Raw genomic sequence first — 12,885 nt, 5'->3', positions numbered from 1 at the left:
CACATAGCTGACATAGACTTGTTTTAAAATATTGAGGTCATCATGAGGAGCGTGAGAAATGACAGTCATTGGTAACCATTTAGCTTTCAGTTACAGGGTTTCATTTATAAGGAAAAAAAAAATCTGCAGGCTAGTTTCAATTCATGTTGCTTTTGGGACTGTTGCAAGGGTCTGTGCTCTGTTGAGCACCATAAAAACCCTTCTGAATCAAGTCCTAACACATTAAACACATGTAAAGAAAAAATACAATGTATAAAATACAACATATAAAATACAAAATATAAAAGAATGATAGGAGAAGAGAATGAGACAGAAGTAGAAAAAGGACATGAGGTAGAAACAAAGGAAAGGATGGAAAGAAGTAGTGCAGAAACTGATATAGAAGAAAAGGCCTAAAACTCATACTGTTGAGATGAATGGAAGGATTCCCATTGGTACCACTGGAATTTTGATCCAATTCAAATAAAGGAAAAAAAAGGGGAAGGAAAGTTGCTAGTTTCTTTTGGAAAGTAGCCAGACAAAAGAAGGCAAGTAAAGAGTCATGAACATTTGCAAGTCACCTAATATTGTGGCAGCTTTGTGGGTTTGGTTTTCTGAATCTATAGGAGTAGTTTTCTGTGGAAGCAATCTTTGACTTCTACTTGCAATCTTGATTTTAAAAAAAAGTCAACTTCTGGTAATATTGAAATCAGCAAACATCCTCCTAGGGATGCCTTAGTTAATTCTATGATAAATGCTTGTAAGGCAAGTTGAATTTTTTTCTGGAGCTGCTCATCAACTAAGGCCTCTCATGGGAGATCAGGGGAGTAGCTTAAACTTAAGGACCTTTTAGAAGCTTAAATTAGATTAAGAGAATACCACTTAAAATATGCCATCTACAGTTGTCACAAAGTGAAAGTAATTCGTTGTGGGAAGTATTGATCTCACAGTAAGTATAAGCTGACTTAGTTGACAGGGATGTAGGTTTCCAATACTAAGTTAGTTTAAAAACATCTTAAGGAAATCAGCTATCTTTTTAAACATGAGAGATGGAGAATATAGAACAATATAACCCCCCAATAATTTGCTTTGCATTTGTCATGTTTCGAAAGATTTGTTCGCTTACAAATCTGCTTCCTGTTTCTCCCCTCTATTACTGAATTAATAATGTCATAATTTACAGAATCAGTTGAACCATGAGAGACGGCTTGCCAGAAAAGCTTCCTCAAAGGAAGAAGAAAGAAGTCCTGTTATCATGCAGGAAAAAGCCAAAAAGCTTGAGCTGGAAGGTAGCTCTGGCATCCAGTACTCCAAAGACCCCTGTGCGGAGGCGGCCGTCAATGGAAGCCAGACGGAGGGCAGTGAGAAGGAAGCCAGCCGCTCCGAAAGCAGCTTTGATGCGGACAGCGAAGCCTCAGAAAGCGAAAGCGCTTCTAAGCAAACAGCTTTGAGCCCACCCAGCAGCGTGCCTGGTGTGCACGTCAGCCACTTAAACCCTAAAACGCCGCACAAGCCGAGCGACAGCAGCGAAGAGATGATTTCCAGTTCCATATCCAAGCTTAGCTTCTGCGATCCTGTAAACGAAGATAAAAAATCAAGTTGTGGAGATCCAGCATTGGGTTTATCAAATAATTCCATGTTCTCAGTAGGCAAATCCTCACTATCCCAAAACCCTCAAAATGCTTTCCAGACGCTTTCCCAAAGCTACATAACGAGCTCAAAGGAATGTTCTGTTCAGTCCTGCCTTTACCAGTTCACCTCTGTAGAGCTCTTAATGGGGAACAACAAGCTTTTATGTGAGAGCTGCACAGAAAGGAAACAGAAGTATCAAAAGAAAACCAACTCCACAGGTAAAGCGCCTGTACCTCTGGACAATTTCCAGCATTATCTCCCAAAGCCTGGGTGCTGGCTGCTCTTCCATTACTCTAGCATGGGCCTCCCTGCTGTAAATAGAAAATGTCTCCCCAAACAAAACTTACTTGTAACAATTTAAAACTTCATCAGGCAGTGGCAACAGGACTAATTTTTTTTATTAGAACATAATGGTACATGTAACACAGAATTCATTTTGCATCCCTATTCTATCCAAGATAAAGAATTTAAAGATGACTGTAAACCGAGTATGTGCATTGCTCGATACTAATCTTTGCTGCTGTTTCTGTTCCTTACAATCCTCAAAGCTTTGAAATATATGCTGTAATATTTGGCCCCAGTAGCTTACTCAGGGAAGTAATGTAATTATGTATGGAAAAGGCAAAAAAAGAGAGTTGTAATGAAGAGAGAAAAAAAAATTCCAAAAATTTATAAGAATGGAGATGAGAGAGAAGTACCCTCTTGTGACAATGTTTTTTCTTGATGCGTGTATATCCCAAGCAGATCATTAAGAGTTCATTGAGTAAGAAAAACAAATTTAATGAAAAAATTAACATTTTAGAAGGACTGGAGGTTTGGGGTTTTTTTAATATATAGAAATTCAGAAGAATAAAAAAACTAAGCTCTTCAGATCGTTTATAAATACAATAAAGGGAGTTTGTATAATAATACAAAATTGCCTGTTTGCTGTACATTTATAGATACCTGGAGAGATAAAATTTAAGCATGAGTAAATTCAGAAAAATCATTTGTATTTTATAGTCATACCTTTAATCATCATTGGACTATAAGTGCCATATAAATAACACTTTGGTTCCATGGGCACCATGGAAAAGCAAAATCAATTCACAATTATTCATTACTTGTTTTTTCCTTCTAAAACAAAAGATGTAAGAGGTCACCCAATCAAACATTAAGTGCTCCATTATACCTCAAATGAACTATTTTCTTTTGAACATATGTAAAACCAGTAAATTAATTTTTTCAGCAAAACCAAATTCTAGTGGCATGTTCTCTTTTACTGTGGAGCTTTTCTGTGGAGCTTTCACTGTGCTACTTTCGGTAAGCGCCCTGTGTTCTGTGCCTGCTGCACCACAGGGGGCTTGGAGGCCACATATCCCTGAATGCTGAAGCCAGCAGGTGAGGAAGCTCCCTGAAGTTGGCAGCCCTCCTCAGACCTTTCTCTTAAAGAAGTATGAAGTATGTAGTCATGCAGAAAGAACTGAAGAATGGAAAACTAAACTCTTAGTGATTAGGACATTAACACAGATAAAGAGACTTGTGCCTTCCAGTTTTTATCCAGGGATCATCCATTTATTTTAGGTTTTAACGGGAAAGTTGGGTGCTATAGTAACAGAAATGTAGGTATCTCAATGTGCAGGCTGACCTAGATAGTGGACAGGCTTCCAGCTTCTGATCTGATTTGCACAAGACTGGCTAAAATAATGCTCAGATTTTATAGATTATGTTTATTAATAACTAGAAAAATGAGAAAATATTTTTGTTACTCCACAAGATTTCCTTTGTGTTTTATTTAACAAGTAGAAAACCATCACAGTGTAGATCTATTCTGTCAGATGTTTAGAAAGTACTTTAAAAATTCCGTATGACTGCCTTCACTTTACATATTATTTTGATATTCATAAATACAGAAAAGAAAATGGAAGGTGTCTACACAAATGCTCGGAAACAGCTGCTGATTTCTTCAGTTCCTGCTATTCTTATTCTCCACCTGAAAAGATTCCACCAGGTAAGAGGCCAAACCCCTCTTGTATATTCCTCTGCCCCTCTGGTGGATAAGCAGTTCTTCAGGTGTCATTGTGGATCCCAATACTGCCTTTTTAGATGGAGACCTGGTAGAAGTACTGTTTGAAACATGCTGATGTATGTTGTGATTATTCTAACACCTTCAGAGTACCTTTAGCCATCTGATGTATCCAGGGAAACCCCTCTGTGTCCATCTTGTTACATGTAGCACAGTATTGGAAACATAACAAAGAAGGTTTAAATCAGTTAAAATCTTACTCTTGAATTTAGTTAATTTTAATAGTACAATGATACACTTTAGCTTTAAAAAGCTACCTCCTAAAAATATTTTTTACAGTTTGTTTGTTTCTTTGTTTGTTTTTCTTTTGAAGGCTGGTTTGAGTCTACGGAAAGTAAACAGGCATGTGGATTTCCCATTGATTCTAGACTTAGCACCATTTTGTGCTGCATCTTGCAAGGTACCATATAAAATCTTTCTTTTTATTGTACTTCAGCAGTTGGTGTCCTGACCACAAGTTAAATTGGATTGATGATGATGATGATACTGATGATTTTTAATTAAATTGTAGAGTGAATTTTTCAGATAGTGTCCTGAGATCAGAACTGTAACTGTGTGCAATCCCATTCATATCAAGAATATCATAGATGTTAGCTAATATTAGTTAAGCTGTTGTGCCCTGGTGGTGTTGGTGCACATAACAGCATTAAGGACAAGTAATTACTGCCTCTATGGTAACTAAATTAGTAAGACTACTGAGTACTTTTAATAGAGGCAATTTGCTGTTGGAAATGCGGTGGATGGCTGTTTGCCTCTTTTGGAATCATACTACTGATAGCTACTTAACATGCCAGTAAAATTTATTGTTAAATAATTCACCTTTGTTTTCTGTGTTTCTGGGAATGCAGAACGTTATGGATGGTGCAAGAGTGCTGTATAGTCTTTATGGAATAGTGGAGCACAGTGGCTCAATGAGAGGGGGTCATTATGCGGCGTATGTGAAAGTCAGGACGTCCTCCAAGAAATTGCTGGAGCATATTTCTACCACTAAAACTGTTCTGGGTATGTACAAACAGAGCTTCTTTTCCTTTACTGTAAACCAAAAGTAACTGTCTACAGGGATTTATAACAAATAATTTTTTAGCTGAGAATAATTAGGTGGTTTTTAGACAAGTTGTAGAAACCCCATCCCAGGATGTGCTCTAGGCCAGGCTGGATGGAGCTCTGAGCAGCCTGGGCTAGTGGAGGTGTCCCTGCTCATGGCACAGGTGTTAGGACTAGATGGTCTTTGAAGATTTTTTCAACCCAAACCAACCTATAATTCTATTAATTATTCTTTTTTGTTGTTGTTGCACACAATGCATATCCTACTTCTGCTATTAATGCCATATAGAACTGAGTGAATAATGGAATTTTGATTCAGCTATTAAAAAATAATTTAGGGAAAACTTTCCTGTCTTTCCTACTCAAAATAATACATCCTGATGAATAGTTGTGCCTGGTAAAATTTAATTATTTGCCATATTTGGTATCTGAAAATGGTTTAGTACACCAGTCAAATCCACTAAATTAAATTAAATTAAATTAAATTAAATTAAATTAAATTAAATTATCTGAATATTTGAGCATTTTATGTATTTTAGGTATTTTAGGATGGGAATTTTTTAATACTTAAAAATCTGGAATACTCTGGTTTAATGTGAACAGCAAGAATCTTTTACATGGAAGATACGAGGTTTGGTGTAGGGTTTCTGTTGGCATTTTGAGAACAGCACACTAGTTCTTTCTTATTAATACTTGATGGATATGCAGAATAGATGATTGGGGGATACAAGCATCATAAAGCTACCCTAGGAGAAGAGTGAAATAAGTTTCCAGGACAGAATATGTTAGTGAAAAATTTGCAGCAGCAATAATACGTTAAGTTGTCAAAGTATGTAAATATATTTACTGTTTTCCTTCTTGGGGGAAAGTGAGAACCAAGCATTATCCTTTCTATCCTGTGTAGTATCACTTTGCATTTGAAGCTCATTTCCCAGAAAGACTTTTACATTATTAATGAAATCAAAGTTTCCTTCAGTCTTACGCTTATCTTGCAATGATTATTAGAACAGATTAGATCTTTTCATGTTCTTAATTTCACACGGCACAGCTTTTAAAATAAGACTTTTTCTATGTCAGAACTGCTTGTGTTCTAATATAACTTCCTGTTGAAACTCAGCAAGCTGTACTGGAAATGTCTTAGGCTTTCCAAAAAAATCTGAAAAACGCCATGGCAGCATTCATTCCTAGGCATTGTCCTCCACCAATTTCTCTTACAGTGCTCTTTGACATGTAAGTTTCAAACTGAATAGCAGACTGTATCTAAGTAATGACTTACTCTCTTGTACATTAGAAGCTTCTCTTGCTTTTTGAAGTAGCCACTGTATTTGCTTGATGATGTTGTGAAAGACAAGAAAAATTTTTTTTTTGCTTCTGCATTTCAGGTTTGAAAGAAGCCATGGGAGCATCAGGAGGACAGTGGGTGTATGTTAGTGATGCCCATGTTCAGATGGTTCCAGAATCAAGAGTACTAAATGCACAAGCATATCTACTTTTTTATGAAAGATTATTACTATAATTCTTAACAGTTTCATTTCAAAGAAGATAGTGTTATTTAGTTTATCTTATTTAAAGCTGCAGTGGTAAGAGTACCTGTAAATATTGTGCCTTTATCTTGTAGAGGATTTATCATATTTTGACTCTGAAGTTCAGTTATACTACTATAAATATCCGAATGATTCTCTTAAAGTATGCACTTTGCCAAACATGTAAAATTCCTGGGTTCATTAAAATGCAGTACCATTAGAATGTAAGATGATGTCCTATCCTACTGAGGTCTAGGGAAAGTTTGTTTTTGATTATAATAAAGATAAGCTTTTGCCCATAGTTCTAGAGCAGTTGAGAATAGAAATACTGATAGCGCTAAGTGCCTGGATTTGCTGGTGTACAGTAACAATACAAAGTGTTCAACTTCTTCTGATCCAGTCCAGACCCTTCCTATCACTGGGTTTGATGTCAGCTGTTAAGATTTCTGCAAACAAGAGCCTGTCAAATAGTGTCGCTTCCATGTGTAGTAATTGGAAAGCAGAGTCCTTCCAGAATGGAGTGACAACAGCTGGCTCTGGGTAGTGCTTCAGTGCACTTTCCTGATAGGAGCTGGGAATAGATTGGGAAAACATGGCTTCTGAATAGTGACAGTGAATCCTCAGATACCCAGTACCCTTTCAGTTGTCTCCAACTGGCACTGGTATAGCAATGTACTCCTGTTTCAATATAAATATGTACTTGGTGTGCATAAGTATATCCTCTGAGATATATACACACACCATAAATCCATCAATAGATATTGTCATTTTACCTTCTAGGAAAGAGAATTGCAAATAATTTCTGTATTTAGTAATTTTTTCAACTTCACAATTATGACAATGTACAGCATATAAGCTTGTGTATGTACAGAGTTTAAGCGTAATTCAGTAAATTCTGTTACTTTTGGTTCCAAACACGAACTTGTTTATCTGTTCCTGAATACTTTTCTCACAGGAGTAATAAACTATAAATTATTTTTGCACTGTGCGTGTGAATTGGACAGTAAATGATGACTTTTGCCCTCTGATACATGTCTGGACTTCCTTTTGTCAGCAGTGGGGGACAGCAGGAGTCCTAGTGGCAGAACTGGTTTCTGTGGAGTGTGTGACTGCCCTGTTTTGAGGTGTTACTTCCTTTGGTAATTTCTCATTTCCATCCCAGAGTGTAACAGATACATTCTAAGGTCAAGACCTGATGACTACTTGAAGTTATGTGGTAATTAAATTATTTAATAAGCAGTTACTTAAATACAAATTACTTCTGTAACAGTTCCATCCTGTATGACTTGCTCTTTGGTAGAGGAAAAAAATGTTAATATATGCTTAGTGTTTTCATTTATGGTAATGTTTTTTAAATGAAAAGACATGCTGTCCCTATTACTGTCTGTACCACGTTGTCATACCTACCTGCCTGACTCTCCTATTCTCTACTTATGTTTCAGAGCTTCATCCCACTTGCATTCCCTCTTTTGCATAAGAAAATGGCACAATGTACTAGAATTGCATTTGCTCAAACTGCTGAGGTGTATCTTAGAGCCACATAACTTGCACATTCTTGTATAGGCACTAGGGATTGTTAGGCCATAAAACTGATAGTCATAATGGAGTGAACCTCTGGTTGCACAGAATTTTATTTTCAAAAGGAAAACTCCTCGGTTTAGATCAAAATTAGGCTATGTGTTTTGGGCAAAACCATGTTTTTTTCCTCATACAAATTAAAATTGTCTCAGTCTATCCAAAAGTAGTAAAAATCAGAGCCAGCTTTAGCTGTCTATATTCCAGCTAACAACATCTTAACCTAAGTCTACACTAAGTAAGAAAGAAAGATAATGTTTGGATGAGAATTGGTTAAAATTCTCTTCTAGCTCCTTATCTTCCCATACCGTTCATCCGCCTACACACACCTTTATCCTCTTTGTATGTGTACCTGATCAAAACTCAGAATCAGTTCCAGGCAACAGTCATAGCAAATGGCAACTAAGTATCACTTCTGTGACACAATCTTGCTAGGAGGACACGTGGAGTGAATCCTCCACCCTAAAGCACACAGAGGGAGTAGCTGACACCTGACCTTGCTCTCTTTGCTGACTTCTGGAAAACTACTGAATTTAGGTATTACTCTAGTTTTTAGCCTAGAACTACTTCCCTAGACTGCACAACTAGGAGAGAAACAGAATGAGGTTCTTAACCTGTTACTTCCTACTTTTAATGCTATTTTCAGGAAAATCCTAAGGTAGTCTTTGTTCCTTTTTAACTGGAGTTTACAAGCTGTTTGCTGAAATTTTCCCAAGTGGACATAACTGCCTAGAATGTCATGAAAGATGTTGGCAGGATTATTTTCTCATTAACAGCCAGGGAACATCTACTTTTATTTATAGGTATTTTATAGAACATAGAGAGAAAGTGCCATGAAAAAGAGCCAATGCCTTTATTCAGGATAGCCACCACTTACTCCTGGATGAGGAGTTCTGAGCTGAAATAAAAAGCTATGTTGGCAGGAACTCTGTAAGCCTTGAGTCAGGAACAGGTATGAAAATATGATAGAAGGAAGCATTCTCCAAAAATGAAGGCAATAGGTGAAGTTATGCTTTCAAAATGAAAAAACTGATGACCAGTGCAAGATGTCACACACAATTTTAGATGCAAGATGCACAGACCTAAGTTATTTTGTGTAAAGTTTGGTGCTAAAGAAACTATATAAATGTGTATACTGAAGACTTCTTACAATTCTTTATCAGGAATTTGAAAAGAAGCTCAAAGCATTCTGGGAAAACAAGAGATATACATCAATACAGCTCTCTACAAGAGATATACATCCTATAGGTGCTAGAATGTTAAATATGATTCTAGAGTCAAGAACAGGCAGTTTCCTGCAACTACCAGATGTGTGAATGCTATTGAAAAGCTGTATGTTTTCAGAATTTAAGTGAAGGGCTTGAAAGTTTAAGACTCTCCTTAAAATGTCTTATGTTACCAACCAAAAATCTCTTCAGGCTGACAGCATGTACTCTTTACAGAGCTTCACCATAGTTTTGTGGTCCCCCACCCTGAGAAAGTGCAGTAGCCTGGGTCTTCATGTGGCAGAGCTTCAAAAGGGCTTTCTGTTCATCCCACCCTTCTCTTCTCACAAGGGGCATCACTGCTTTCTTCATCAGCTTCCTCTGTTCTTTATGTTTTTGGGGTCTCCATAAACCTCTGTGTCAATGTCTTTGCTTTCATTGATCCTTAAGCATGATATCGTGGTTCCCAATCTCATCCCTTATTCTGTGAGCTTGCAAAGAGCAGGAAGAGCTACTGTAGCTGTAGTCTGGTCTGTCCCCACCACCACACTGGCTCTGCCTACAGGCTGCAGTGCTGACCCCTGAAAAAAGCTGTGGCTCCTGAGCAGTTCTCTGCTGACCAGTTACAAGACTGCCTGTAAAACAATTACAAAGGATTCAAATTAAATAGTTCCTCACTCATCAGTAAGTAAACCTTGCCTGTGGGAAGTACCTGGTTCCCCAGAACAGAGGCATCAACAAAGACTGCTGCATCAGCTAAGGAGTTAGTACAGATTATAAGAAAGAGCTTTGTTATCTTTGGATTTATATATCATTTACACCAAAAGTGGCAAAAAAGGATGGGGAGATTTAGTATACTAACCTGTCTACAATATGTGTACAGACATCATGTTTGCATTAGTCTGTTCTCCTAAGAGATGGCTACAAATAGAGGTGAAGGAAAAACAAACCCTGAACTTTGCCGCCCAAAATGTACACACTGTAATCGCCTTTGTTTAGAAAATGAAATCCATGCAGTCTGCCAAACCTTCCTCCTCTTTCCCATCTGCACCCTCTGTGTGCATCAATGAAGTGCTCTTGCCTATGGATTTCAAGTGGTAGCAGGTGAGAGTGGTTTATAAATTCATTAAAAGGCTGAAATGTCTTAACTTCACCATTTGCTTCTCTGTGCGCTTCTTTTTTATACTAACACAAACTGAATCATACAGGGACATGAAATTAATGCATCTACATTCTCAACCCATTATAAAAATCTGATTTGAACATATTAGTAACAAACTAAGAAAGGAGTAATTTCTTTAGTAGAAAATCTAACATGTATTAAAAAGGAAACAAATTAGATAGGAACAAAGAAAGCATTTAAATACAAATCTTCTGTTAACAATAATTAACAAATTCAATTTTCATTAAAAAGCACATCTCAGCTTTAGCTATCTGTATTCCAGCTAACAACATCATAACCTAAGTCTACACTAAGTAAGAAAGAAAAATAATGTTTAGATGAGAGTTGTTACAATAACCCTGATTAAACAAAGATTTGATACTCCTTAGTTTTCAATATCTGGACTCTATTTTGCTGTACCCATTTATGCATTTGTACAAAGATTTGTATATCTATGTGAAAAAAATGCTACTATTCTTTGGTAGAACCATTTCAGTCTATTTTGGAAAAGATTATTGTTGTTTCTGTGTCTGTTTACCATGTCTTAGGCTGTCTTTTTGCCAGCTGTTCTAGCTGTTGTACCTCTCCTGTTGGTGTATAAACAAATTGCAGAAATGGTGGAAAAGTGATTATTCAAAATGATTCATAATCTATTTTTTTGTGAGATTATAAAATATATTTTCAGATGGATGTCTATTTGTGCAAGTCAAAACACTTTCTATGCACAACATTACATAAGAAATCTAACTTAACTTTTACGTTATAATAAAACCACTGCAATGCATTGCAGCCACTTCAAAACTACTTGGTGTACATCCCACTTCTGTAGTTAGAAATACTTCCATCGTCATTGATAGCAGAAGAAAATACTAACTTTTAAGTGTCAAGAATGTTTCTTACATCTATTGCAGCTTCCAGTATTTTTCTAGCACAAAATGGAAAGGTGCAGAACTGTTTTTAAAAGAAAAAAGCATTTATTTTGAGACAGTTTATGACTTCTTAGCAATTACCTCATTGCTTTGCTAGTTTAGGGTTTTTTTGCTTTTGAGCTGTGTAATGTGGGAATCGTTTTAATGTATTCTGTAGTGAAACCACCCTGTCAATGGCCACCATTCCCTGTTTAGCCATTCCACAAAGCTGAGTTCTGATTCTACTGGCATTTATACATGGAGATAATCTCTGGTATGTTCACATGTACTTGCACTTACACAAAAGACAATCCAATAATCAAAAATCTTGTTGCTAAGTTCAAAATATTTGTGAGCAATAAATCAAGCATGTTAAAATTTTCATCTAGTTTTCATTCATTTCCTTTTTTCATCTATTTGAACTAATAGTCTGACTCTACTCTGCAGGTATTTAAATAACAAAGAGTATTTTAGAATTTGACTACAGTGCTGATACATGGTACATTTCATTTGTAGATTTCTAATTCCAAATATTACTAAGTAAACAGGGTCTTACATACAGACTTTATTTAAAAAACAAACACTGGTCTGATCAGTTTTCTAATCCACCCAGGTGCTTTAACGAGTTTCTGAGAGAATAGCTGCATTTGTCATTTATTCATTTTGTCTTTTCATCTATTATATATTGTTAGAAAAATGTGTAAATAAAACATCCAGCCATTTGGAAAGTTGTGTTATTTAAAAATAAGCTGTATGCTGTACATCTGAGTTAATGTATTTTTGCTTGTCTCTTGTCTCACATCACCACTGCCTGTGGAAGAGCTCCCCAGAGATGAATCCATATCCTTGAACACTTAAGGTGCACCTTTTGTTTCCCCTGCCTTATGCTCTGTTGTAAAGGGCACAGATACAGTTTGTTCCCTTTACAAGAACTGAGTTCTGTAATTCTGTCATAAAACCAGGACCAACAGTGGGACTGCCTCACATGCCTGGTTTCAGTGGCAGCTGGAAGTTTGTCCATCCACAAGCATCACTCCAGAGTTTTAGCTGTGAGTCGACAGACTTAAAACTTCCACAACATGTCTGTCCATGGAAAGCATTCTCAATCCTGCCATTCCATGTGACACGAAAAGGGGAAAATCTAGACTGCTTCAGCCAACATTAATATGTAGCCTAAGTGGCACTGACAATCATAACAAAAGTTTCTTGAATTTTCTATAGATTTATAAGAATTAATTTTGTTACTGTGTGTAGGTATTAATATAACTTTATGCAATGATCAGAGAGACTGTGGATGTTTTAGGCATTTACATCCATGACGCTGAGGGAAGGGAAGGCAGTGATCCCAGCGGTAAGTAATGTGCCAGCTAATGGAAACCTCTGCTCCACACAAAAGAATGGAATTACTCAGTCCCTGCCTGCAGAATCATCCCCGGTGTCGATACAAGAAGAGCTGTTTACTACAGGTGATTTTTTTTTTCTTCATGCCTTAAAATAAAAGGAAAAAATCGAGGTAGAACTCACAGAAGTTAATTTGGATATTCAGAATAAACTACTTGGAGAATTGTCCTGTTCACAAACACTCCTTATAGCCACACGCTGGCCTGACTTGGAAGACTCACACCCTGTAGCTGTGCAGCACAAAGTTATTATGTATTTCAGCGTAGGGCCACTGCCCAGAGCCTGTCGCCTTAGGTACTTACACCCCTTACGGGCCTAGCTACCCGAACAAACTTTACAAACTTCTCCATGCAGTTTTATGAACTTCTTCATGCCGACCCCGTACTGGAAA

At 36.9% G+C, this 12,885-nt stretch overlaps 1 protein-coding gene across 1 annotated transcript in view; it reads left to right on the top strand.

Annotated features, from left to right (window-relative positions):
• Positions 1-11,805, top strand: part of USP45 (ubiquitin specific peptidase 45) — a 52,700-nt gene extending 40,895 nt beyond the window's left edge. Inside the window, exons 14-18 of the mRNA XM_084203139.1 lie at positions 1,163-1,829; positions 3,504-3,601; positions 3,990-4,076; positions 4,525-4,678; positions 6,103-11,805. Coding sequence (XP_084059265.1) covers positions 1,163-1,829; positions 3,504-3,601; positions 3,990-4,076; positions 4,525-4,678; positions 6,103-6,236 — 1,140 coding nt within the window. The 3' untranslated portion in view covers positions 6,237-11,805. The remainder of the gene's footprint in view (positions 1-1,162; positions 1,830-3,503; positions 3,602-3,989; positions 4,077-4,524; positions 4,679-6,102) is intronic.
• The last annotated feature ends 1,080 nt before the right edge of the window (positions 11,806-12,885 follow it).

The sequence above is a fragment of the Fringilla coelebs genome (genome assembly GCF_963513975.1).
Source record: "Fringilla coelebs genome assembly, chromosome: 3".
NCBI lineage: Eukaryota > Metazoa > Chordata > Aves > Passeriformes > Fringillidae > Fringilla > Fringilla coelebs.
Note: the sequence above shows the minus strand (reverse complement) of the source record. Positions and strands in the feature narration are given on the sequence as shown.